The sequence below is a fragment of the Alosa alosa genome, chromosome 11, assembly GCF_017589495.1.
Source record: "Alosa alosa isolate M-15738 ecotype Scorff River chromosome 11, AALO_Geno_1.1, whole genome shotgun sequence".
In the NCBI taxonomy this organism is placed as follows: Eukaryota; Metazoa; Chordata; class Actinopteri; order Clupeiformes; family Clupeidae; genus Alosa; species Alosa alosa.
In genome coordinates this window covers 12821517-12849245 of record NC_063199.1, presented here as the reverse complement: position 1 = coordinate 12849245, position 27729 = coordinate 12821517, and the positions used below count along the sequence as shown (strand labels likewise).

The 27729-nt window shown below is 42.0% G+C and overlaps 1 protein-coding gene across 1 annotated transcript; it reads right to left on the bottom strand.

Annotated features, from left to right (window-relative positions):
* Positions 1–2095: 2095 nt before the first annotated feature.
* Positions 2096–27204, bottom strand: zgc:101566 (Transmembrane protein 263-B-like). The gene is made up of 3 exons (XM_048257853.1): positions 27004–27204; positions 26277–26379; positions 2096–4137 (listed from the first exon to the last, which is right to left on the bottom strand). Exons 1-3 carry the CDS (start codon positions 27010–27012, stop codon positions 3857–3859), a joined length of 393 nt encoding a protein of 130 aa, XP_048113810.1. The 5' UTR covers positions 27013–27204; the 3' UTR covers positions 2096–3856.
* Positions 27205–27729: the final 525 nt, after the last annotated feature.

Below are 27729 nucleotides of genomic sequence, written 5' to 3'. Positions count from 1 at the left end.
ATGTGATTGGTGCAGCTTGGCTCCAACGGCATGGGTAATGCTGTCATCATCTGTTTAGCTCGCCTCTGGCCCACCTATATTAGACACACCGATGTGATTGGTGCAGCTCAGCTCTACGGGCATGGGTAATGAGCATCATTACTGATTGCCAGAGTGTCTCGCTGAGCAAATTCAAATTGATCTCGCGAGAACTCTGGATTCCAGGGTATTGTCTGTGTCCTTTTTGCAACTAAATATGAGTTTAAGAAATTTGCAGATTTTGTTTTTTGATTCAGTTTTTATTCACATTTTACACAACGTCCCAACTTTTTCTGATTTGGGGTTGTAGTTGTAGTTAGATCCTTGTTAATATGTGTGTGTGTGTGTGTGTGATGATTAATTTCATTCAAACACATTTTTGTTTGTAATATTAAGAGACTTAAACCAGGCTGTTTACAATCAGTAATAGAGCTCTTCCCTGTATTCCTAACTCTAGTGTCTGCTTTGATAGCCTTTGAAACGTTGGGGAGAGGAAGATGCTGAGTGCGTGTGCTGTGCTGTACAATCATTGCCAAACATGTCAAATCTAACTCTACAAATGAGTCCAAAAGACTGCTCTGGGGCAGGATGCAAAATCACAACGTCAGCTGTATTCACCGTTAGCATCTTGCAAGAAAAACCTACCCTCTCATCTCAAATGAATTTTCTGAGGGCAGAATAGCAGTGCTTATTTTTGCCTGTTAATATCCGGAGTGTATTAAGCACAAATTCAAAAACTTTCATCCATTTTCTCTGTCCATTCAGCATTCTAGCCTGCTAAATGAGCAGTTTGTGTTGACAAAGTATTCTCTAAAGATGGAGACTGCGATTCTGGCCAAAGGTTGATATATGAGCTTAATGGTCAGTCAAATTATACCACTCCCTTCCGTATCCCTGAAGCAACATGTTGATTGGTTGGAATTGTTTATGGTTTGGTCTGAGCCGCTGAGCTTTTTTTTAAATGAAGCCCAGACAAAAAAAATCTATATTTATATTCAAAATGCATATGGTATTCATCATTCTCATCAGATCATCAGACCTGGTAGATTTCATTGATTTCATTCTGTTTTTTGTGATTTGCAAATGCAGTTTAAACAAACATTTCCTTGTCAGTTTTCATTATTACTTAATAGGTTGTCACATATTTTTCTGAAACATCTCAATATTATGTGGAGAGTGTACTGAAATCAAGTTCCAAAGGACAGATTAGCTGAGATTGCAGAGAATGTCTCATAACTATTTGGTACTTTTTGATCTGACAAAATAACCTTTTGTTGTCATACAAATATTTAGATATAGCTAGGTGTTTGCTAAACATTCTCCAACTCTTCATTTGGAGTTTCCATTTAAAGGTCCAATCAGGAATTGTGCAGTCACATTTGTTTGTGTTTATGTTTATATTAATATTAATAGCAGACGCTTTTGTGCAAAAAAATGTACATTATATTTTAACCAAGGACCAAATGAAACACGCCAGAAGTAGTTCACCCCTCCCTTCAGTATTCCCAGAGAAATTCCTCAAATTGTTTTGTTTTTGTTTGGGGGGCAGGCTGCCCCTACTTTGTTTGTTTCCAGTTTCCGGAGCCTGCTGCCTACAGAGACCATTTTTTTTACAGTGAGGCCTACTCATGGAATGGGCAGCTAGAGGTCATGAGATGATTGAATGTGATAAAAAATTTTATGGGTTTGAAATCGTGTAAAATCCCTGACTGCACCTTAATGTTCTAATGTTGACTTAATGTTAAGGCCAACTTCTCGCACATGGCCCTTAGCTAATCCACTGTTTGCTATTTGGGGCTACTGTATAGCGTATACCGGAGCAAGCTCTGTAGGGGTTGATCAGCGAAAAATACGGTCTCCACTGCTTATTGATGTGTTTTAATGCAGAAAAAAAGCCTCTGGGTCAATTTTCGCTGGAATTATACTTTAATGTTAAGGCCAACTTAATGTTCTAAATGCTATAGCAGTAGTGTGTTAAAATAGAGGTAGTTTGCCTGGGGTGGGATACGGTTGGATTTGGGCCATCATATTGATGGAATACTGTGAGGAAATCAACAAAAATGCAAACTGGAGCACATATTTTTTTTTTAAAATACAGAATTGCTTTATTTATAGAATACAGCAGATTTAGCAAAAATAGTTCTATAATAGACAAAATCTACCTGGTCTTAAAAGTCCAGTTAATTGTAACAGAGTTTCCAAGACATAAGCATCCTATGAGAAATACATAATGCAGATGAGCATGTAAAAAGACAAAGAAAAAAAAGCATAAAAAGTGAAACAGATTTATAATAAGTTAAACGATACACAGTGTTTAGAAGACTACAGCGTGAAGCATGCAGTGCTCTAATGCTCAAAAAACACTATGCAAAAAAGTTGTGGAATTCAGAAGAAAATGATAAAGGAACACGCAAAGAAACAAAAAAGTGCTGTATATTTGTTCAAACACATTTCAGATGTTTATATTTATCTATTTGGTCAATATTGTAGCTTTTAATACAAAAGTTCCCAGACAATTTGCTTCCAAAATCAACCACCTTTGAAGGATGAAAGGCCAGGAAAAAGACTTCTCAGAGATAACAGCCCAGTGTTCTCAGCAAGGGTTTTCTTTTGTTTGTCTGAAAAGATTTTCCTTCTGACAAAACAGCGTATTTAAAGAGGAACAAGGAGTACACAGCATTGCGACAACAGAGGAATGTCACATTTTTATAAAGGACTTGAGTGGCATTACTTTCCTTAAAAGCTGAGGCACGTGGATGTACATTTAAATCAAGAAGAGAAAATGTCAGGACTAAATGTCTCCTCACATCCTGTAGTGATCCTTTGTTCTCATGGTTACGTATTAATAGTGTTGACAAGTCTGGAGACTCCTGTTGCACAGAGAAGCAAATGACCCTTTTCTGAGCTCCTCACCAGATACACTTTCATGAACTTCACATCCAGCCCAAATAGTCTGCTGTCCTTACATGAAAGGTAACAAAAGAAAGAGACATTTCATTCACAGCAAACGTTGCATCCTCTGAACCACCCTTACATCAAATCAAACACTTGATTCTGAGGCTGCAATTCAACACTAACCATTGAGACAGACACGACTCATAGACATGGGTCATCTTGTGAGTCAGCATTTCAAAGTTCAATGTTAAACTCACATTATTAACAACTGCCAGTACTGCTCATTCATGATCCAAAAGAGAGGGCTGCTATGTGTTAGCCAGTGTGCTATAAAGACTCCCCCTTCAGAGGACTCGCTCCGCTGTGCCCCAGCACCCGTCCTACACTGTAAATCTGAACTGAAACAAATCTGAACTGGAAATACTAGCAAGTAATTGTTTGCACTGAGCTTGGGCTCATACTAATTAACACTGTTAAACATGAACATAAGTTGGACCAATGGACGTCTGTGAAATCAAGGCTGAATGTACAGTTTAGCTTAAAATTCAATACAACATAAGCAAGAAGTTCAGCACAGACGGTTGGTTTGTGGCCTCATGCCGTGAATCAGAATGTCTACATGTCTACAAACATTAAGCAACACTCACCCCTACATTGCTTGCACATATCAAGATACACCCATCTCCCAGAAACACACAAAATAAGAAAAAAAAAAGTCAAAAGTAAATTAAATTTTAAATTGCTACGTTCACAAGTACCTCGGTAACAGATTGTTTGCAATAACATTGTCATTATTCTTTTTGTAACAAAAAAAAACATCTGTCTTGTTGATCAATTGAGTGGGCAGACACAGAAGCAGACAGAGGCCATTGAGAGGTGGGTTGGGGTGGGGTGGGCAGGGTTGTCAGGTCTTGAGTGGGCAGTTGGACTGATCGGCGAGGCCCTAGTCAGACTTGTCCTTTTTCTTTGGTGTGACTTTACTGGCCACTGCGGAGCCCACCGCGCCCACCCCTCCGGTCACCACGGACACGCTGCCCTTGACCAGGCCCACGCCAGCGGCGGGCACACTGGTGACCGCCGTCTTGGTGAGCTCGTAGCTCTTGCTGCCCACCCAGGCCACTCCGCCCAGCGTGGCGCCCACTGCACCCCGGGTCATGCTGAACAGGCCGCCCGTCACCCGCCAGATCACGCCCGCCTCCGTCTTCGGGTGGTCTTTCTCCAAGTCTGCAACAGAGCACAGGGCAACATGAGTAGCGGCCACCTGCAGTTCCCACCAATATTTTCATCCAAGGTGTAACGTGAAATCCCGACCAGACGGCTATAATAATGTAATTCTATACAATTCTGTCTGACTACAGAGCGGTACTGCAGTTCAGATGTTATCAAAATGGGAGGGATGACAATGGGATTCATTGTATCAGTTTGCAACACTCGTACCATTTCAACAAAAAATATGTGCAATATAAAACTGGACACGTATCTATTTGGTATGAAACGTTCTGAAAAGGAGCCATTGTCAACAAGTGGTGTGAACAGGGAGAGGTAATCTAAAAATATCAATCATCAAAAGCAGTTTCAGGTAGACAATGACACCATATGTGAGTCCAACCACGCACACCGTGCTGGCAAAAACAACCCTTGTAAGCAACCTGCCTCCCACCTGACAATGCCTGGCATTATAATAACACACGTTTATAGATAGAAGGCTGCTATGGAGCCTTTGAAAGGCTGAGGAGGTGTTAAACGTGTTTCACGGCCTGATGTAAAAGGGTTACGGTGAATCATGGTGCGCTTTCTCTCTCAAGGATGAGGCTTCAGTTGCCTTTTCTGACACAAAGGTCCAGTGTGGATCAAGCGCTGTAGTGAATCACCACCCATGTGAAAAATAAACATGCTTTACTAAAAGACTGTAAAATAATGAAATAAAAATACTCTCGATTAGTATTCTGAGCAGGGACAGACCAAACATTCTCAACCCTAACTGTAGTGACTTTCTCCAAAATGCTTCCCCTTTGATCTGAAGTAAATTCTGTCTCTGATAACTCTCCCTGTGTCCAAAAATAAACCCATGCACATATGCCACTGAGGGACTTTAGTCCACTTCATATTAAAAAAAGTGGAAGTGAAGTCCTCTTACTGTATGTGCGGACATGGCAGCTTGCTGGACAGGACTGATTTTAAACATCCTACCACTTGATAGTTGATGTATGCTTTCCCATAGGGACTCTCCAGCATACAGCATATCTCCATACAGCAGACAGCCCCTCAGCACAGCGTTATCTTTCCTCTGGGTCCTCAAATGGGCCACATTCTACCCTCAGAGCTTTACCATGGAGAAAATTCCACAATAATAAATGCGTCTCATTATCCATCTGTCTTAGCAGGAGTAAGTGTGTCTATCGTTGAAACAGAGACACACTTGGAGTTGATGTTGACACAGAGGAGTCTGTTAGACTCTTGTAGAATATGCGTTTTGCCAAATCTCAGTCTTTGTTCAGAGAGATAGTATGCCAGTAAGATGAGCTCCAAGTGGGTGAGAACACTGGAGTTTGAGCTCAAAGTGTCGAAACCTGGATGTTTTTTTTGTGTTTTAATGAGGCAGCCAAGTAACCAAATTCCTCCTCGAACCACATCAATAAGTTGAGGACATCTGAGATTTTCCCCATTGAACAGAAAACTGCTTTCAGCCAGACCTGCTTTTCAAGCCTTTTTTTCCCAGTGGTCTTCCATGACACATCACAGGATCCTCAGTACCTCTCAAACAATCATAGCTATTTCACTGACTGCTCAGTGACTCAAGCAAACACCACCACTCCACCACTCACCTTCCCTCCCCCAAACAGAGGGAGATTAGAGAGAGGAGCTTCACAGAGGAGCTCAAACACTCTACGCTACTGTACATCAACTGGACAAAGGGTTGGGACACCGCCTATTACACCAAGAGGAAATGACATCAAATACCAGGATTAAGCTTCTTCAGACTTAGCTTCTACACCTCTCTCTCTCTCTCTGTGTGTGTGTGTGTGTGTGTGTGTGTGTGTGTGTGTGTGTGTGTGTGTGTGTGTGTGTGTATGCAGCATGTTTGGGACTGCAGCAAATTTGTATGTTCTGAGCCATAGAGCAGCTGATTGATTGGACAAGATATTGTATTTCAGTGAAATCAATAGATGTTTTGAAGGTGAGCTAGTCCATTAATGACACCCAACAAAGTACACATTCATTCATTAAATGAGGTGGCCCTTGCTAGATAGCTTAGACATTCTTGACAATCCCTCTCAGAGGTGTTCCTTGGGCCAGAAGAGTTTTAGTTGGCAAGTTCTAGTCTAAAGTTTCTTCTTTACACAATACTTTATCATACCACAGCACAGCATCCCTGTGATCCAGCTTCTATTTATTTCTGTGTTTCTCTGCCGGACAAAATGCCAGCCCTGAATTCGAGCAAGATATCTGTTTTTGTTTTGTTTTGCCTTGTAGCCTAATCTTTTCTCATAGGCGCTTAAGCGGATACCGCTTCACAGCTCACTGGTGGAAAATAAAATCAGCCAGTAGCCATCCTCTTCCTGCAGAATGAAGACACTGTCTTCTTATGGCTCACAGCTTTCTGGACAAACACGACACTCTCAGCTCAGCCCCTGCCCAGAGCTGTGGTGCTCTCTGCTGCCTGTGAACCATGGCACGGCCTGTGCCCCCTCTGCCCAGTGGGAGCCTGGGACACCACAGCCGGACCGCCTCTGGACTCAACGAGAGGGACAGACGCACAAACAAACAGACCGCTCTTCTTCGCACACACACCACACAGTACACGCCCTACCTCTCACTGAGACGACAACCTCAAAAACACACACACACACTGCTCATTCTTTCTCCAACCTGCACACACTTGAGTCCGTCTGTCTGTCTGTCTGAATGTCTCTTTTTCTGCTCTCTCATTCCATGTCTATCCACAGTGATGTAAAGCAGAGTGAGTCACCCTCAAAACAAGGCAATAACAAGCCGATCAAAGCCAATAGATCAAGCTGGCGTGAGTGGGCAGAAAAATCCCCATGTATCCAAACAAGAACAACTCAGCTAACAACTCAGCAAAGTGACACTCGAGTGTCTGGAAAATCCGGAGAGAAGCCCCTGCTCCCCACCCCTTCTCCAAACTTGAGCTTATTATTCTGCTTAAGCCACCAGAGAGCCTGTGCTCACAGCACTCTGAGCGGCCTCTAGAGGAATAGGAAAACAGGTCAGACACATCTTCATGCGCCTGATGGGGGGTGGGCTGTTATCACTGGCAATGAGGAGTAGCAGATTCTCTTCTGGCGCATAGAAACAAGCAGCAGGAACATTATTAGGGTAGTTTAATCCTCATCGACAAGATGTGATTGAGGTTGTTGTGTATGTGTGTGTATGTGTGTGTGTGTGTGTGTGTGTGTGTGTGTGTGTGTTTCAGCAGTGGCTAAGTTCTTCCTAGGTGATGACACTGTGTGAGTTTAACACCTCCTCAAACACTTTATCTGCAGAGCAATTAAAAAAACTAGCTGCCAGCGTTTTAAGCTTGGCAAAGTGGTAATTAAGTATTTTCTCACTCAACAACCTCTGTGCAGTCCTAAACTTAAAAGAAGGAAAAAACAGCATCTCATTCCACAGCTTGCACCGCAGAAGCAGTTATCTTAGTCAAGTGAAGTCCTATTGGATAACTGTTTGTTTTGGCAGCAACTTGGTAGGTTTTCTTTCTGTTGGCATATTGGACACAATTATTTGGCATTTATTTTACCAACACAAAATATCAGTGTTGAAGTTCTTATTAAAAATCACTCAACTCAAATAAACTAAACTACACTTTCTCTGTCATTTCTTTTGATTGCAGTGAATGCATGCGCCCCCACATTATACACAACCATGATCAGTGTGCAGGAGCCGTTGAGAGTTTTCTGTCAGTGAGACTGACAAAGTCAAAGTCTCTCCTTTCCCACCGTGCTCATTGCCTGCTGAGCTGACAAATTGCTTAAACGCAGGCTGTTACTGATGAGGTGGGGGAGTGCCGCCCGCTGCACCATCACACTTCTCATGTCCACCTCTCCGGCCCCAGCCTCGGCCCTCCCGCTCCCATCACAGTGTCCCTCGCTGACCCCGGCGCCCTCTCTCCCGCCCCGGCGAGTGGAGCCCTCTGCGCGGAGTGCGTGCGGCCTGCCATTATCTCATTAGGCCCTGCCTGAGTGTGCGCCAGAGAAGTAACCATCTTTAATCTCTGCTAACTAATGACCGCCCTGCGGCGGCAGGCTAATAAAGGAGGTGGCGAAACTAATCAATCTCCCCGCTGATGGGGCAGAAGCGATCTGCACTCGGCAGCGTCGGCTCCGCCTGGCCTGCGCAGGTCTCCGCTGATTGCAGTGTGTGTGTGTGTGTGTGTGTGTGTGTGTGTGTGTGTGTGTGTGTGTGTGTGTGTGTGTGTGGTATGCACACCATTGCAAATTAGCGATAAGCTGCACGATGGGATTGGAACAATGTGTTGATCATGTCGTGAGCTTAAGCTCTTTCTGTATCTTATGTCACGGGTGTCAATCAACTGTGTGTAGCGGCACATAATTTACATCACACTCTCTCTAATAGTCGTTTCCTCCTCTGGTAGACAATACAAGCATGCGTCAAATTTGATAGTTCTAAGGACAAATTCCATACCATGACTTAAAAACGAAAATGTCTGTAAACACACTTGGTATTAGTGTTAATTTTGTCACCTATTTTTAATTTAGTCTTAGTCTTAGTCTTGTGACGAAATGTCCTTTTTAGTCTTTGTCATATTTAGTCATTCAAATATCATTTTTGTTAGTCAAGTTTTAGTCAACTAAAAGTCTCGTCATTTTAGTCTAGTTTTAGTCAAACTAAAGGTATCTTAGTCTTAGTCAGTTTTAGTCAACACATTTTAGTCTTTTTTTATAAAATTATTTCTGATTACCATTTGAGTCAAATAGTGTTTCACACATCTCAATTTTCCAACAATATTGTGTGTCCACAGGGCTACTCGTCTGTTATAATTACTCATTCTGATTTTTTGTCAGTCAGTATGTTTACATGCACAGGTAAGTCGAGCTACAGTTATATATTTGACCATAGACAGTAAAAGATTTGACTGGATCACTGTCATATTAGAGACCAGTGTTTCTCAAAGTGTGGTCCGGGAATCACTGGTGGTCCGCAAGTTATCTCAAGTGGTCCTGGAGCAGACGGGTAAAATATAATATAGATGAGTTGTTTGCAATATTGAACCAACTTGTATGTAAAAACAGTTCTGCAACACTGTCTATGTAAGATATGCCAGTTTAAATCATACAGTATGAATTTGAAAGTTCTAAGCAAGACAAATTCTAATTATAGGCTACTGTTGAAGTAGGTCTAATCTTTTTTTTTTTTTTTAGCTAGGGTTAGTTAAGTGGTCCTGAAACTGAAAAAAAGTTTAAGACCAAAGTATTAAAACTAGTCTGTTCAAAACACACTTCCCCAAACAGACTCTCCATCTTAGCCATATAACTTTCCATAAAATGGGAAATCATCAGTCTAACTAGTTAAATAGTTGACATTACATGATGAACAGTATGGCCTCAACTGGGTATGTAGCATGGCCTTAGGTAGTTAGTTGGTAACTCTGGCAGAAATCTCCAAAGATGTTGCAGCCACAGTTCTGAGAAAAGAAAGGTCATTCGAATATTTTGAAAAAAACAGCTAGATATTCTGTCTTCTCATTTTGTCTAAAATGAAGAGAGATTTTATCTTAGTTCTTACATGCAAAACATTTTATGATGATCTTAAGATAGTCTCAGTGTTTCAACTACTGCCTCTTACATTTCTCTCTTCTAACATATTTCTTTCTTTCTTTCGCTAATATGGAGTGCCTACAGCATCCAAAAAGAGAACAGTTCTTTCTTTCTTTCTTTTTTCCCCTTCTTTCTTTCTTTCTTTCTTTCTCTCTTTTCCCTCTGTCTCTCTGTCTCCCTCTCTCTCTCCCTGTAGAACTATTTATCCCTCTCAGACCAGCTTGGGGTGGGCGGTTCAAAACACTGCAGCCCCCCTGCTCACTTCTCTGTTACCATATTTCTCTCTCCCTCTCTTCCCCTCTCCCCCTTCTTCACTCCTCCTCCCCTCTTTCCACGGGGGAAATATCACTTTGCTCTTTCCAACAGGAACCTCGGAAAGATCAATCCAATTCCTAAGAAAAGACTAAAATGTCACTTTGTCTTCAAACACATGCCAGTGAACAATGCCATTTGGAAGGCCAAAGGAAAAGGTCTTCCGCAGCACACAGGCTTTTCTCTCAAGAGAAAGATGTAGTAGCTCATTCTCAAAGGAAGAACAAAAAACACCCAGAAAAAAAAGAACTAATATGGGGTTACCTTGGCAATGTAATATCACAGAATGAAGAACCTGAAGCTTTCACCACATAATTTTTCTCATCTAAACGACAGAGTAGTTTGTGTCAGGTCCATTCCTCTCTCCCGTGGGCTGGAAGTGTGCTCAGGAGGGGAGAGGCGGAACTGGGCAAATTAGGGTGTGGGGAAGAAGGTAGAGGGAGACAACATTGGAAACGACGGCTCCTGCCTTGCTCGTATCTTCTCACCGCTTCAAACACATCCCATCACCGCCCCGCTGTGATCACTCGTCTCGTAGGCCGTCACACAGCTGCTGTGCTCTCAAGCAAAGAGCAGAGAGGAAGAAAATGAGAGATGGAACAGAGAAAGAGAGAGAAGGAATGAGAGAGAGAGAGAGAGAGAGAGAGAGAGAGAGAGAGAGGGAGCATATAAGAGACCACTGTGTAAATATGTGGTGGAAAGAGAAAAGCTGAGGGGTGGAGATCCTTTGTTCTCTGAGGGCACCTGAGGATGCTTCCTGCCCTCCTTGTTGCATGATGCATACTTGCACTAGTCAGTGTGCCCTGCTGCTTACTGTAGCATGCCCTGCACTGGATATCCAACTTACAGCATCAGGCCATAAACTAAGGGATTTATATAGATATCTAATAGTCCCTTTCAACAATAAAAACAAAAACAATGCTTGAACATTCTATTTGGTTCCCAATCTACTTCCTCTGCATTAAGATAACATACTGTATGGAATGTTAAAACGGATAGGAAGCCTTGTGGGGCCAACTATGATGCTGATAATGGAACTCTCCATTATATGGCAGAAAATATCATTAAAGGAGCGATTTGTAGGATTTTTACCGAACGTTCTATAGGCCAAAATCAAAACATTGGTGAACGTTCTCAAGACTACCAGACGCGAGCCTCTTCTGGGTTGCCAGATGTAATGAAGACTTACCTAACATTAACGTTAGTTGACCTGCAGCTGCTTTAACGTTTCTCCAACCATGACCCAGCTACAAATTACGGAAACAGTGAAAACAAAAAATACCTCTCTAACCAACGTAACATATTTAGCTGAAGTTAGTGATGCAGATGAAGTTTAGCCTAGGCTACCTGTCGTGGAGAAATGCCAGCCCTGTGTCAGACTTGATATTCTTCGTTTGACGAAGACGTCGCTATCTCAGGAAGCTCCTCTGATGTCCACTTAATTTGTTTCTTGTTTTAATTTTGGAAATTTGCCTGCCTCTCGTAGGCGTTCATGACTACAACTGACAGCAAGTTGACAGTTGGCCTTTGCTAATTTGGCAACACAAATAGGAGGACATGCCAGCCCATTATTAATACGCTACTCTAGAATTAATCGTTCAAAACATAAATGAAAATTCCAAGAGATTCCGCCCCGTAACTCATTTTTTTTTATGGGTTTTACGGGTTATAGTAATGTTGTCAAATAAGCCATTACTTCAATTCATCTTGTTTCCTTACTCTCTGATGACATATGGTGATCATTTTTGGAATGGTTACAATTTATTTTCCATTATTTCCTACATACTGGTCCTTTAATGCTGAATCATTTAATAACTGCCACACACACTATTTTTCCCTTCAGTCAAAAGGTGATCATTGGTGTTTTAAGCCCCCACCGTCGACTTCAAGGCACCTAACCCTAACCCTAACCTTAACCCTAACCCTAGTGCCTTCCATGCCGCGCTTCTTGGAAGACAATGTTGGGGGCTTAAAACACCAAGTAACTCAAAAGGCGTAGAGCATTGGTTGGCACTCTTTGGGCCGTCAGATTATTCTGGTAGTACGATTTTTTAAAAACATTTTTTTTACAATATCGATTTACAAATAGCCTATTCACCAATCAGTCCGCGGGTGCTTAAACAAATATGGAAAGAACCCCAGAACGCAATAGGATCTAGCCTACTCTGTGCGTAGCCCCCTGCCAGTGCTTGAATGTTGCACTTTTGTGCCGCTGTCTGGAGCGGATAGGCCACCTTGAAGGTGCCGCTCTGTCTGGTAGGCTAGTGCCGTCTGATATTCTTTTCAAACAGCGACACCTTTGCATATTCAACAACAAAAGCATATCGGGTAAGATGAACACCAAATTTTCTTTCCATTCCTTTTAATAGGCTCTACGTTCGGGGTAAAACTTCCCTCTTTAGACTTTTTGACTAAGACATTTTCTCCCAGTTAACTCCTGTAGTAGGCTACGCTCCTCACTCTGCACGCTAATATTCCTTGTAGGTAAACAATACACATTGTAACATTGTCAGTGTCAGAGCATTAGTCAACCAAGTATTTAAAATTAAAGTAAGAGAATTTGTCCAAAGAAGTAATTAGAATAAGTTATAAGTCAGGCTCCATGTTAAACAGTCCATCGCCAAAATTATTGTAGCCCAACAATAATTTACTATTACCAATATTGAAAGGGAGGATAAAACAGAGTTAATCAAGACCATTTAATTACTTAAGCAGACCATCAATGGGCCCATCCATGTTTTTTTTTTCACGAGTTATTATCCATTCTCCGTGTAGATGTGTGTGGACTAGTAGACCGGAGCTACGTTTAAATATTAGTAATATCCTGCTCTGGCCTGCAGCCTGCCGTCTATTGGCCATGAAAAATACTGGCCCGCGGCCAAAGTTACTTGCCGACCCCTGGCGTAGAGTCTACAGTAGACTTGTTGAGACTCTGGACCAGAGTGCTTGTGATGCTTATGGGTGGGAATTCTGAGCACGAAGAAAATCCTCCACCTTGCCCATTAAAACACTCCACAATCCAGCACTTCTGAGGGTCTAAGCAGTGGTGACTGACATATTACATAACTTTTAAAATAAATTGCATAAGTATTGCATCAAGTTGCATGGTAGTTAGGGGAACGAGGGAGAGAGGGGGGAGGGTGATGTGGATAGGAAGACTATATCAGAAGATATCGACAGGCAGAAAAATAGAGACGTCGCCAGACAGGAAGCCAGGGAAATTAAGAAAATGTCCTTGCAGCTGAACTGTAACATGTAGGCCTCTGTGTGGGATGCTGTGCTCACATATCTCTACCTGTAGCCCAGCCAAGGGCCATGTTTCTATACGCACACCACGTACAAGACCAGGTAAATGTCAGTGCTTATGTGGAAACGGGAAACTGAAATAAGGTCAGTCCTGTTAGTTTGTTTATAAAGGCTGCCATTCATATTATGGTGTATGGAAACTACACTCTATACTTCAGCGGGGAAACAAGACATGCAGCTTGTTTTGCCAGAATGTGAATGACAATAGAATGCATTTACTGTTTTGCACACACACACACACACACACACACACACACACACACACACACACACACACACACACACACACACACAATAGAAAGCCATCTAAAAAAGGTGTACTGAATAAGCTGCGTAACCCAAGAGCCTTACACTGATTAAGTGAATAATTGATATCATTATCCAACACAATGTCAGAGGTGCTGGAGTATGTGTGTGTATGCTGACAAAAGATACTGCAATTACATACACAGAAGCACTGTTCCACTGTTCTGTTCCTACTTTATATAATGTTGCAGTAGGATTTGTGAGCTGATATAATGGCCTACTTCACTTAATCCAATGGGACATATCATTGCAAAGACCACATCTGTGCATTTGTTAAGATGCAGCTCATTATATCCAAGGAAAACTACCCTTTTCTCCCCATACCAAACAACACAGGCCATTGCACATGGTCCTTGGGACCATATCAGACATTAATCTCTGTTATGGTCCAGCAAGAGAAGTGTCATGTAGCACTGTGGCAGAAAGCAAGTAAATGTGGCACAAACGGAAAAAAATGCTGAAGGTTACTCACAGAGGTTTGGTACTTTTGAGTTCAAAATGATTCTCGAATATCCACTTGGAACAGAAGTGATATTGTCACACCTAGCATCTGTCTCCATGGAGCATTTTACCTTGCGTTCCTGTCAAAGTGTTAATAAACACCAGTGAAATACAAGCATCTGTGATCAACTTGACTTTATGCCAGCGGAATTGTGTTAATGAACGTTGTTTTTTCACTCCTAGCTATATCTGTAAACTTTCTGTAGCTAAAGCATATTCTCTTCACTGACGGACCTCCTATACATGCTTACAAGCTGACTATTATCACTTGCATTATGCAGTATTAGCTGAATTATGCAAGTTGTTTTCTGCAAACTATTCCTTTCTCATGGCAGAGGCAGGGCACCAATATTTATTGGAGCCAAGTGATGACAGCCAGGTAGGTGACTGGAGTTGCATAATGCTGTTTGAGACTACCAGTTAAACCCAGACAGGTTCTGTGGTGTGGGCAAAAAAAATGTTGCCCTGAAAACACATCAAATGTGTGTGTTGGCTTATGTGATGGTTAAATGCTGAATATATTATATCATTTTAAAATGGTTTTTAGTACACTTACAATAAAGGGCAACTTCCTCTAAATGGGTGTGCCTCATAGCATTGTCTTTTTATTTCATGCTCTAAAATGACTAATATTGTCCTGAGAGTTGACATTTTAGTCTGGAGACAGAATTACGTAATTAAAATTCAGTGCACTGTTTTATTAATGCTGCAAAGTAACAGTCAAAACTGTGACAGCTAACCTTATTCATTAAACCTCAAAATGAAATATCCTTTCCAAATAGCTCCTGTAGCCAAGCTTTTATTTCGACCAAACACATTTTATTTTGACCACATGTGGGCATGATTTCTTTTATTGTGTCTCAAGCATGGTCTCAAAAGGTAAAACCTGCCACATTTGTAATTTTGTTACATTTCCATTCTCATGACAGCTCATGACAAAAGACTGTTTGCCCTTTGTAAACTCCATGGGGTTATTCTAGGGATGTGACGATACGCTCAACTCACGATTCAATATGATTCATGACTTTAAGTTCACGATGTGATTTTCTCACTACTTCTTTAGTTGAATAAGCTGCAGTCAGGGTTTCCCGCAGGAAATATGTCAGTTAAGGTGTCTGACCGGGGATAGGAGCATATTGGGCTATGTATAGCATAATTATCTTTTAATATTTATATTATTATTATTATATTATATTGTTATATAAATTACTGGTATAAAAAAAAAAAAATACTGTATTTCTGATTATTTATTCATGACAGCACACAATATGCAGATGTTACAGCCTAGGTGCTGTTACTAAACTAGGATTAGGCTCCAACAGTTCTTTCTTTCTGTCTCTTGCCGCTTCAGCTGTCAGCAGCACTGGTTGAAGCCTGGAAATATTGTAAATAAAGTAGCCTAATTGGCTAGCTCATTATAGTCTAGTACTGGTTCAGTTTCCCCAGTCAGTGCAGTGTGCTAATATAATGCTAACTGGATTTAATAGCAATTTAGTCATTGCTTGCATGATTGTAAATGCTTGGATTAAATGTGCGTGCTGAGGGGCGTGTCCGTTCATAGAGAGAGAGAGAGAGAGAGAGAGAGAGAGAGAGATAGAGAGACTCAAGGAGAGGCTGTGTAAGGTAGGCCTATACTCTTTGTTTTTAGGGTGACCAGATGAGAATGGGTGAAATTCGGGACCGGGATAAAATTGGCCTACATAAGGATGGATTATTGCACGGGCCTACCGGGCCCAGGCCCAGGGGCCCAAGGGGTCAGGGGGCCCTGAAGCCCAAGCGTTTGCATGGAAGCATTGCCTCAGTATCAACAAGTCAGGATGTAGGCTATGAATCTGATTGAATTTAGTATTGGCCATCCCCAAAATGCACCAGAATACAGGAAATCACATCAAACAAATTAAACATTTTCTGGGGGAGGACACCCAACCCCCCCTCCCACATATGCAACAATTAGTGGGGGGCCCTTAATACATCTGGGGCCAGGGGCCCGAAAGTTCATAATCCGTTCATGCCTACATGATGAATTTCAAAACCAGAAAATACTCAACAAAAGAAAATCATTAAAATTGTGAACTCAAATGTCATTATTAAAAACAAACACAATGACTGTGCTTGAACTGTGCATGTAAATCAGGTCTTTCCATAACACTTGTAATGCAAATAGGCCTACATTATGCCCAAGCAAACAGACTAGACAGAAAAAGGTAGAAAGAGAATGTTTCTAGTTTTGTGATAAACCCATGAGTCATTGACTTGAACCACCTCAATCCTTTCTGAACAAATTAATACAATGCAAGTATGCCAACTGTTGTGAGTGTGACTGCATGGCATTTGGTTTGTAGAGAATAATACATATTCAAGGTGGCAACATGTCCTTGAATGTTGTGTTGTCCATTATCCCTTACAAAATCAAGTATGATGCTGAACAAATCCAGTGAGCCATATCCTCCATCTTACTGTCTATAATCCCACTGCACTGCACATCTAGAGAGACTGCTGGGTCTGTCCTCATCTGGACCAAACTCTATTTGGAAATAGAGCAGATACAGTACCATCCAGTGAAGCTGCCATGGTGGCCATTTTGTGTTCAGTCACCCAGTGTGAATGAGATAAGAGCTGAGGACAGAGAGCGGCCAGTAATGAGCCTGGGGTGCCGCGTTTCATCACCTTTGACAGTACACATTTTAATATCCCTCAGGCCCTGTGGAGGACGCCGGGGAGACACCACGCCTCTTCATTTCCTGTCCTCCTATCTCCCATCTTCCTGCTCCGCAACACGTCTGGACATCCTGGACGCACGAGCAGCAGGCCTGCTGATGAGCTGGCGCTGCACCATCTCCACAGGGCCGCTGGCCTTTTTACTGCTGGTGCTGTCTGCTGCAACTCACACCATGAAACCAGCCGTTCATGACACCAGCCTTGAGGCTGTGTGTGTGTCTGTCTGCAGGGCTAAGGGGCTGGCTAGATGGCTGCTCATGACATCCGTCCTGGAGGCAGTTTCTCAGGCAACTGGTGAAAACTGCCTGCTCCTGTCATTGCTGGGAGCTACAGCCTCATATGATGTGGTAGCCCAGTCACATGTGGAGCCCTGTCGCTGACACACTTGATAAGAGGTAATGTTGCTGTACCTGTGCTGAGGAGATCCTGAGTGAATTAGTCTATGTTTTTGGGCTCCTGGGGCAAAATTATGCTTTCGGGGGGGGGGCTACACCATGCTGTTGCTTGCAGAGTATCATTTTCGCTCACTCCCAAAGAGCATAACCCGGGGCTTTAGAAATTCAGCTTGGTTCATTGCATATGACGACTCTTCAAGACTGTGTTCAGGCAAACAAATGGCCTTCCCTGTGCCTGTTATTACAAACTATGTATTCAGCTCACAAACTGTCGGACACTTGACTGTCAGCACGTTTTACTTTCACACTGCCCACTGAATAATGCAACTGAGCTGTGAACTTTCATGCCAAACCGCCGAAAAGGTAAGGCATATGGTATTGTTTAAAAATTCAAAAGATAAAACAGCTGAGATTTTTATTCTTGTCTATAGTTAGCATCGCTGCCCTGGGATCTGCAGTGAAAGCAGTACACTGCGAAACAAGCTGATGAAAGACAAAAGGTCTAACTAGGAAAGCCTCAGGGCCTTTTCATCTGATGCTTGACAAAGGCTCTCTCTCCCTCTCTCTCTCTCTGTTTTTGGACCACATTAAGATATTGCATGCCGTTGTTTCTGATAATACGACAAACAACAATGATACGTCTGCATGGGAGATGTACATCTAGAGTCTTCCTCAGCACATGCTGTCCTCGTCTCCTGCCAAAGCCAAAATGTCCGTCCACTCAGAGCACCATGCCACACAGACAGCGTGGTCAGATCTCTAAGTATGACAACCTGAGTCCCATCTCAATGAAATGAGACAGAAAATGGAAGGCAAAGAAGTAAACCTTGCCCATCACTGGGGGGCTTGTTTTTTTTTTTTTTTTGGTTTTGCATTCTGTATCAAATGAAAAAGTCTTACTCCACCCATCCTCCCTCACAACATCCCTCTCTCCAACCCTCACACAACCCTTTACTGTTCTGCTGTAGTCCCTTTGGGCTGCAGAAACAAATTACAACACCTACTGTAGTAGAAAGAAATGTCAGGAAGGGGTCCAGGAGGAAACTGTGCCCATGTTTGGTGGTACCCGGGTAAAACGGTCTCCAGGGCTTCCTTCTGCCTGCCCTGGTTCTCACAGCTGTGGGGCATGCTTGGCATGGCGGCTGGAGACCATTGCGAAGTGTCAGACCACACTAGCTAATGCAGATGGTGAGCCAACATCTTCTCAGGAATGGGGGGGTTGGTCGTAGAGAACTGCCATATTTTTCAGATAAATAATGAGAAAAACTGGCTAAGAAATGAAATCGTGCATCCTGTCATTTCCCTGGGCATCATTTATTAATCTCCTCTGGAAAACAAAAGTGGCAGAACATAGCTGTTCCTCACTGTCACAGCAGATGATACTTGGATGAGAGAGCTTTGGTGGCTGTCGAATAGAGACCACAGGATTTCTCCCCCAATTCTAAACTGTTCGAATTTGATAAACAGACCCCCCCTCCCCTGCCATTCCCTCCTTTTTTCCCTCTCTCTTTCTCACCTGACAGCAATGCTGTTTTTCATCTTGTCTTCTGATGCTCCGTGTCTGCACCCAGCCTCCCAGAGGACTGTTTAATAGCAGGTAGTGAGCAGTGCACGGCAAACACAAACACACCTCTGGAACAGCAGATAAGGCGTCTAATGGCATCTACTGAATGAATTTGTGGCCGATGTGGGAGCAGATTTTTGTGAGCCATGCTGGATCAATCCACCATATCATTTAATTGCTGTCAGATATGAATAAGCCTGGAACACCCACTGCAGCATTCCTTACAAAAACACGGACAGAGAATCTGTCCCTCTCTCTCCCTCTCTCCCTCTCTCTCACTCTCTCTTTCTCTCTCTCGCTTCTTCTCTGGCAGGATTTACTGTCGCTGGACAAATATAGCTGACCCAAATTGAAGTAAAAAAAACTACCTGGGCCATGATGCTTTTAGAGAGGAAGCAGAGCTGTGTTGATTAATGGAGGTTTATTGATGCAGCTGGGGGCTCAGCTGACTGGAGCTGATGGTATCAGGGCAGTCAGAGAGAGCCAGAGCCTGAGCCAGAGTACAGGCCTAGACATCAGGTGGCACGCTGGTATGACTGTGCATTTTGGGGCCCGATAACCTCCGAAGCGCACAGTCACAAATGAATAACAATCAGAAGAAATGACGAAAAATATGAATTTCTCTGAAGCACATAACCACGACAATCTTGTTCCATCAGCCCTCACATGAGTTTTCAAATAACTTCAAATAATAGAAATTGATATATTGAAGGCAATCAGGTTTGTCAAAGTCACTATTTCTGGTGTCGCTTTGTTTGAATAGGTCATTATATGTAGTCTTCACATACAATGCAAGCAGTCCTAGTGTGTGTGTGTGTGTGTGTGTGTGTGTGTGTGTGTGTGTGTGTGTGTATGTGTGTGTGTCTGTGTGCTAGACAAGTTCAACCTGCACCAAGTTTAGAATGCATGCAGAGATTTAAAAGGGCTCTATGAGGATTTCGGCGTTAGAATGTACTATATGTTACCTGCTGTGCAGCAGATGAGGAAAAAAATAAACTGAGATATGGAAGCAAGCGGTTTCTGTATATATTGTAAGTGTTATTGAGGCGTATCACTGAAATAAACAACACTGTTCCTTGGAGGACCCTTCACAGATAGAGGCCATGGATGGTAGGAGTGGTAGACATATCTGTCAGGTTGAACAAAGATTTTTTTTTTTGTAAAGATCAACCTTCTCCCTGTACCCATTCCTGGTTACTACATATAGTGGATCTGTTAGTGAGGAATATATATAGTCCGTGGATCATTCTTGAAAAATAAATGCTAACAGAACAGGAGCCCTGCATGGAGTGGGACGCGGGCTTATCCCACTTATTATACAGTTAATTCTCAAAACTATATAAGAAATGTATGAAATATATCTTTTTTTAAAATGATTTTGTTGCCATTTGGGGCTTCTGCTGAGAAAAAAAAGTTCTTTGTGAAAGCAGAATTGTTATGTTCCAGCAGGCCCGGATCTAGGCTGCTCAGATTGGGGGGGCAAATAGAAATTTGGGGTGGGCACAATGAACCCCCCCCCCCCCCACACACACACACACACACACACACACACACACACAACATTTACACTAGGCAACAAAACCGCTCAGTGTCACCTACAAATGCCTTACTTTTCACCTTAAAACCCTTATTTAATAATTTAATAGCAAACATGACATATTACATAGAACTGTTAATCATAGAACTGATTTTAATATTTACAGATATCTAGGCTATATTTAACATTTATTTTCTATGTGGCCTGTTATGAAATCATGTATTGAACAATTAAGCACAGTTCATCTTTAAGAAACTCAAATAGTCTACATGCATGCTTAGCATTTTGTGATCATTAAGGCTACTTTGACAAACTCTTAGTCAGCTGATTTTAATATTTACAGATATCTAGGCGATATTTGTAACATTTATTTTGTATTTGGCCTGTTATGAAATCATGTATTGAACAATTTAAACACACTGTGAAACCTGAAGCCCAAAGTTTAGACATTGCTGCAAATGTAAAACCGGATTACTCTGGAATGGCTGAATGTACAGGGGAATGCTTTACACCTTTGTATTCGGTAAAGTCTGCTGTTTCTTCTGATATATGGTTTGTGTGTTCGGGAAAAATTCGTGAAGTATTCCACCGAGATTAATGGGTAGTGAGATGGGCGAAGAATATAACATGAATAAATTTAAGTTACTTTTCTTGCGAACCGTTTACCACACCAACTTGCGGCTACCATCGTTTAAAAGCTGAGAAAAAGCTCTTTCGTGTGATGTGATACATGTAATATCTGTGTGAAGAGTAGGCTAGTTCAGCAAAGAATGGGTGAATTTGGACGCACTTTCTTTCTTGCCGTGCGCTGTCACATTCTCCACTGCGTAAAGACATAGGCTAGATTAATTTGCGTTGTGAATGCTAAGCATGGCTTTGACAGGCCATAGGCTAAATAAAAATCGCTAGTCTGATGCAAAGCAGAATATAGAAAAAAGGGGCACCAAGGCCACAGTGGCCTGTGAACCTCCGATTTTCAAAGGGACATCACGGCCAACGCAAGGGGCAACGACGTGGCCGCCGTAAAATTCCCACCCTGCCACCTGTTGCTAAGCGCCACCCTTAAAACGCTGATGAGCCAATGACAGTCCAGCCTCAACGGGACTCGGACATAAGCTCGGACAACTCCATAGGAAAACAACAGTGAGGAGGCATAAAATGACAAATTAATGGTTATTTATGGAGTTTATTAACTCAAAAAACCCCGACGGATAACCATGGTCAAACGTTTTGCAGGGGGACGTGTAATACTGATAGCCGGTACCCCGAGAGGCTAGAAAACGGGGTATATTTTCATCAACAGTAGCCAGGACGTCTCTCGCGTTTGCAACAGCTCGCCGTAATGTAGGCTACTAGGCCAACAACGTGGGCACAGGTTCCCTGTTAAATCCCAAGATGAAAATGCTCATTAACCAACTACTATATTCTTCAAATATTAACGTAACCTATATATACCTATAACATATCTTAGTATAAATCTTCCACTAGCTATCTAGCTAGCATTAAAGGAGAATTCCGGTGTGATATTGACCTAAAGTGTATTGAAACATGATACCATGTGTGAACGTATGTCTCATAGCCCATCTCGGCTTGTCCCCTGCACTCCAAAATCTGGCGCTAGTTAGCCGATGCTACCAACAGTTTTTTCAATAGTGGTGCTTCGGCATCGGGCTAGCCATGCAAATAAATCACTGTTTTACACCCATTTACGAGGCTCAATGTATCTCCACACTTCATTGGTAGACTTCCGAGGGCCCTGACATTTAAAACGAGACATTGAGAACTTTGAAAAAGCACTGGTAGTTTACTTACAAGACTATTTATACAGACAGTATCTTCACGAAGTTTAGCGTTTGCAGCCATCTTGAATTTAGTCACACGATAAGTCGAGCAACGAGTAAGAATGAACAGGTATGATAAGGGATCAGATTCCAAAAATAATTTAGGGGAAATGCATGGATTCCAGTTGCTGCTACTGGAAGAAACTGGAATCCATGCATTTCCACTGAATTCATTTTGGAATCTGCATGAAACTTGTTGTAGGCTACATATGAATACATTAAATTGCTTTCCCTCTTCTCCCTCCCAGCACTCCACAACATAGTAGCCTATGGACAGCTTTGTTCGCCCAGCTAAGTCATGCACAAGAGGCTGCAATTTTACAGAGAGCATTTTGAACATTATTTAATTGATGGCACTGGCACTTAAAAACACTAAATGGGTAAATTGCAATAAATGGGCTTAGTTTTGTAGCCTAATGTTGGAGTTAGAATAAATACCTCCTCTGTGCCAATTGCTTGATCATTTTACAGCCATGTCATTTTCGTTATGCATTATGTGTTTTGGTTGTTTAAAAATGCAACAAAAAAAAATATCCGATTAATCGATCGATAAAGTGCTAGATTAATCGATTACAAAAAGAATCGATAGCTGCAGCCCTAAAAAAAAAAAAAAAAAAATCACTCTAAAAGTGATCCCACAATATTGTTCTTCATGTCATTGTTAGAGAGCATGCTGTGAACACTGTCATCCTAGATTGAGCGATATATAAACTGTATTTTTTGCAGTTATTGTTTTAGTTGAACAGGCCTTAATACTGGTATGAGAACTGAATGAATCACATCATAAGGCCATTACCTAACTGTCCACAGTTCCTGCAATGTGACATCATTAAGGATTATTCTGAAATGGCTATCCACAGATGGAGTCACCCCCATCAGACATCTTTGTCACCACATTGAGAAGCTAGACCGAAATACCACATTTCCTCATGACTAACATAACTGCATTTCCATGGAAGTTCCATTTCCTCCTACAATACAATTCTTAACTGCTCATCTATAATAGGGATTCTTCAGTGTCATACATGGGGAATGAAACATGCACACCACGAACAGCTATTGTTCTGTCACGGATCTGAACTGTTCTAAGTCGTGAACACAACTCACGCTCAAAGGCTAAGCACAAAGGAAGAACATCTTTTTAGCTTTATTTTGGTCCCAGACAGTGGGTTTTGAGGGACGTCTGGATTTTCAGCTCTGCTCATGAGTCACTTTTTTGTTTTTTTTCTCTCATCCCTCTGTTATTCCCAGGGCAGCTTCTCCGGCGAGGACGCCGCTAATCAAAGAGGCTGTGGAGGAGCGCAGGTGGACGGTGCTCGGAGAGCTCGTCCGCCTGACAGTCCATCCATCACGCTTTCACAGCACATCACGCTCACGCCTCCCCTGTGCACTGGATCTGTCAGGATGATGGAGCGGCTGGGCCCGTGTCGGCAAACAGGACAGGCTTGCCAAGGGGTGGGGTTTAGAAAAGTCAATAAAACTTCATTTTCTTCTATTAATTACTAATGTATTAAAAGGTGATCGTATGTAGGCCTAGTACATCTGTTCACATATACTGTATGTGTTTTGCCCAGTTCCTGTGTTTTGTGAGGGAGTGCACTGACACAACCGTCCACTGCACAGACACTTTAAAACAACTGCACAGGTTTATAGAAAGGCTCTTTTAGCTAAGCACCTCCTGGAGATCCCTTTAAAAAGCCAGCTGAAAGCTCCTGCTCACAAGGCAGTGAAAAGATGGGGAGAGAGGGCAGCCCCTGGTGCAGCTACAGCCAGTTCATGAATTTATGACTGGAAAAAACCCTGAAAAAACCTTTCGGTTTTTCACAAAAAGACAGTCTGAGAAATGGCCCTACTCTGGCGAGACAGTTTCAGTGATGGGGCCTTTCCCAAGCTGTTTGTCATAGTGTGAGTGAGAGTGTGTGGATGCTACGATGCACCACTTTCTGAAATTCTGGGCTGGGCTGTATTTTTTTTTTTTTTTTTCGGGGTTTAGCCAATGCTGACACAGGCTTTTTTTGTTTGTTTGTTTACTTTAACCAGACTCAGATAATAGTTTAGTTTCACCACAGAAACATCATCTTGTTCTCCACTAACCCCTTATTATGTTTTAGTTTAGGGTCTATTCACCCTAAAAAAACAACTTTGATCTATTCTTTTATATTTCTTCTTTGATTCTTATTTCTCCCGTTTGCCAGGGCAACACCTTTAACTGCTTACCCCAAACCTAACCGTAACCCTAACCTATTAGGGAAACAAAAATATTCATTCTAAAAATATATATATTTTCAAGTCTTCCAGCCCTTCATAACACTATCTTTGCATGTGTCAGTCCACAAATAACACAATATGGCACAATTGATTGAATTGATGCGACATAACAGATACACATCACTGCCATCGGTAAATGTCATATTGTCTGCCAATAGGCTGATAACAGTCAACATGTCCGACGTCAGCCATTAATGATGTTAAGCTGATATAGTGGTGCATCCCTACATCTCATTTGTGTGAGAAAGTGTTTGACATGGGAGATGAGACGAGACTAGGATATGTTTGAAAAACACTAATGATAACCTCAACTATCAAAACTTTCTTGGTCAACAAACAAGCATCCAAATTATTATCAAATGCAAAGTGAGTTTATGGTAAAATGTTGGGTTCACAAACTACTATCTATCTATCTGGACTACACATCTTAAGTCTATGTCTAGTCCAAACTCCAAAGTAGCAACAAAAAAGTCTGGGCAAAAGGGGCAAGTAATATGTTATGCAACCACCTTGCTGCACTGCTGAGAAGCCCACTCTGTGGAGCCAATTAAGGACCGTTCACACCAAAACTACACTTCCATCTCACTCCAACTGGACATAATATGTGAACCAAAGGACCATTCTGGTGCTGTTGTTCACTAACATGAAAACATTATGTAGATTCCTTTATAAAGAACGCAGAACATCACACAGAGAAAAGCCCCCTTTTCTGCAGAGGCAGTATGAGTACCAGTATCATCAGCATGACTGATCCCACACTGGTACACGTTTGAGGTGCTTGAGAATGCACCTCATGATGCTATATCGCTTGAAATACATGTGAAAACAAATATGTCAAAACACAGTTGACTTAAAAGGGTTCAGTGTTCAACAGGGTATTTCAGGAGACTAAGTAAGATGAGCTAGTGACACACTTTAGAAAGCTAATTAATATTTTAATAGGCTATGTGGTGGCTGAAAAAGTAGAAGATACAGAAAATGTTGACACTTCAAATACTCTTTAATATCCCCTGGGCCAACTGATGGTGTTACAGACAATATGGCTTCAAAATGACAAAACAATCATTAATTTAATTGAACTGTGTACACTAGCTTGAGTGAACCCAGTGAAATGCTATCTTATCATAGGGGCTGACAATATCTGTGGTGTAGCCTACAGCTCTGAGGTGGAAGCCCTCTTAGCAACTGTAGTTTCTTTCCAAAGAGAACCAGAATACTGACTAGTATGGAGCATTGCCTGGGCTTGTGTGGCCACCTGCAGGCAGTCTTGCATACTGCGTTACAAGCCAGTGACACAATGGAGGTTGACTGTGACCTGACTTTACTGACATGAACTAAAGTGCATTAGGCCAGTGTTTCTCAAAGTGTGGTCCGGGGACCACTGGTGGTCCGCAAGCTATCCCAAGTGGTCCGCGAGAAGACGTGGTAAATTATAATATAGATGAGTTGTTTGCAATATTGAACCAACTTGTACTGTATGTGAATCCAAACAGTTCTGCAACACTGTCTATGTAAGATATGCCAGTTTAAATCATATGAATTCTGAACAATAACAAAGTGCAAAGACAAGGTGGTTCAGTGAGTAGGCCGATTGTGTAATACACTGTTGAAGTAGGTCTACTCTCTTTTTTTTAGCTAGGTGGTCCGTGAGTTTTTGTTTAATTGGTTAAGTGGTCCTTGGTCTGAAAAAGTTTGAGAAACACTGCATTAGGCTACTGTCTAACATTAGGCTACTGTCCAGGACACACTCTGAGATAACAGTGGACAGCTGCAGTAATTAGTAATCTTGGATGTGTAAGGTTAGGGAAGAAGACTAACCTTCAGGTGGTTCTTCGCGGAGGTATGGCGGAAGTTCTTCAGTGGCATCATCCACAGGTGATGAACTGTTCTCCTCCACAACCTCTGCATCTGTGTCTGGACCCTGAGAATGCACCGTTGAAGAAGTTTGACCCAACAGATGGAAAGACCAGCACTCTTTACCCTGACAATTGTCTCAGTTCCTTCATTCACTTTAGAACTTCTGTTCTGGTAACTAGCCTAATGTGTAGGCCTACTGTGTCGTACAAGCTAGTATGCATCTGTGGTTCGATTATTCAGGCCTCTGTTACTAAAGCCCCCTTTATTTAACATGGGCTACAGAATACAGAAATATAATTTCACTATATGGGAATGACAGATAAATTATGGATAGGCTACATGTGTGGTTGCAGCGCCTGATTGATGAGACGTCAAACTACCTGCTGCCAATAGGTAGGTTGCTAGACATTATGCTCATATTATGCGCCAATGTGTCCCGGGGGGTGCAGCAGCTCCAAAAGAATAAATGATGCTAAACACTTTGGCTAATCAGTAAAAAAAAATAACTGCGCCATACCACAGATTGAAACATATATACATGGAACCATTCTGAAATAATGCAATAGCAAACCACGTTAAAGAACCTGTAAGAATAGCTCAGAGCATCGTAGCTATTCGCAAATTATTTCTGTCTGTCTGTCTGTCAGTCAGTCAGTCAGGGAAACAAAAACAAATTCACTCGACTCACCTTCATCATGTACCTGATGCTAAACGGGATACAGTATCGATATACCTTCCTTGAAGGACCACGTCTGGTGAACGAACAACGTGTGTGTGACAAACAATAAATACACTGTTTTCCTCAAAAGAGTATTTTCAGATTTTTCTTCTATTAACGATTTAGCAGTGTTTGGCTACACTGTACCGGAAATGACGTTATGGATGTTTACTGTGCAGGTTGGAGTAATGACTGCTTTGTACCACTAGATGGCGGCAGTTGGCGACATTCGTCCCCCAGAGATGCAGGTGACCATGCATGGTCCTGTCACTGTTTGAGAATGAATTTGGATGGTTTGTTTGTTTATAGACAGTGCTTAGTTGAAATGTTTACGCAAAGCAAAATAGAAAAACAAAACAATGAAAATATTCTTATACAGTTGGTTAGGATAATTAGGTGTGGTAGCAGGACAACAGGCCTAAAATACTGTGCTCGGGTTGTGTCTAGACTACTGAATAAGATATCTTCTTATGTCTATAGGTCATGTGTATAGGTTGTGGGGGAAGCATCAGTTTAGAGGTGAGGGAAATATATCTGCATTACTAAACAACCAATAGGTAGCCTATATACTTCTGGATCTTGATACGAGGCCATAATAGCATTCCTGGCCATTTAACGCGTTAAATAGGACAACAGGCAACAAAACATCGGCACCAATACTACAGTCAGAGCCGGACAGTAACGGAGTACATTTAC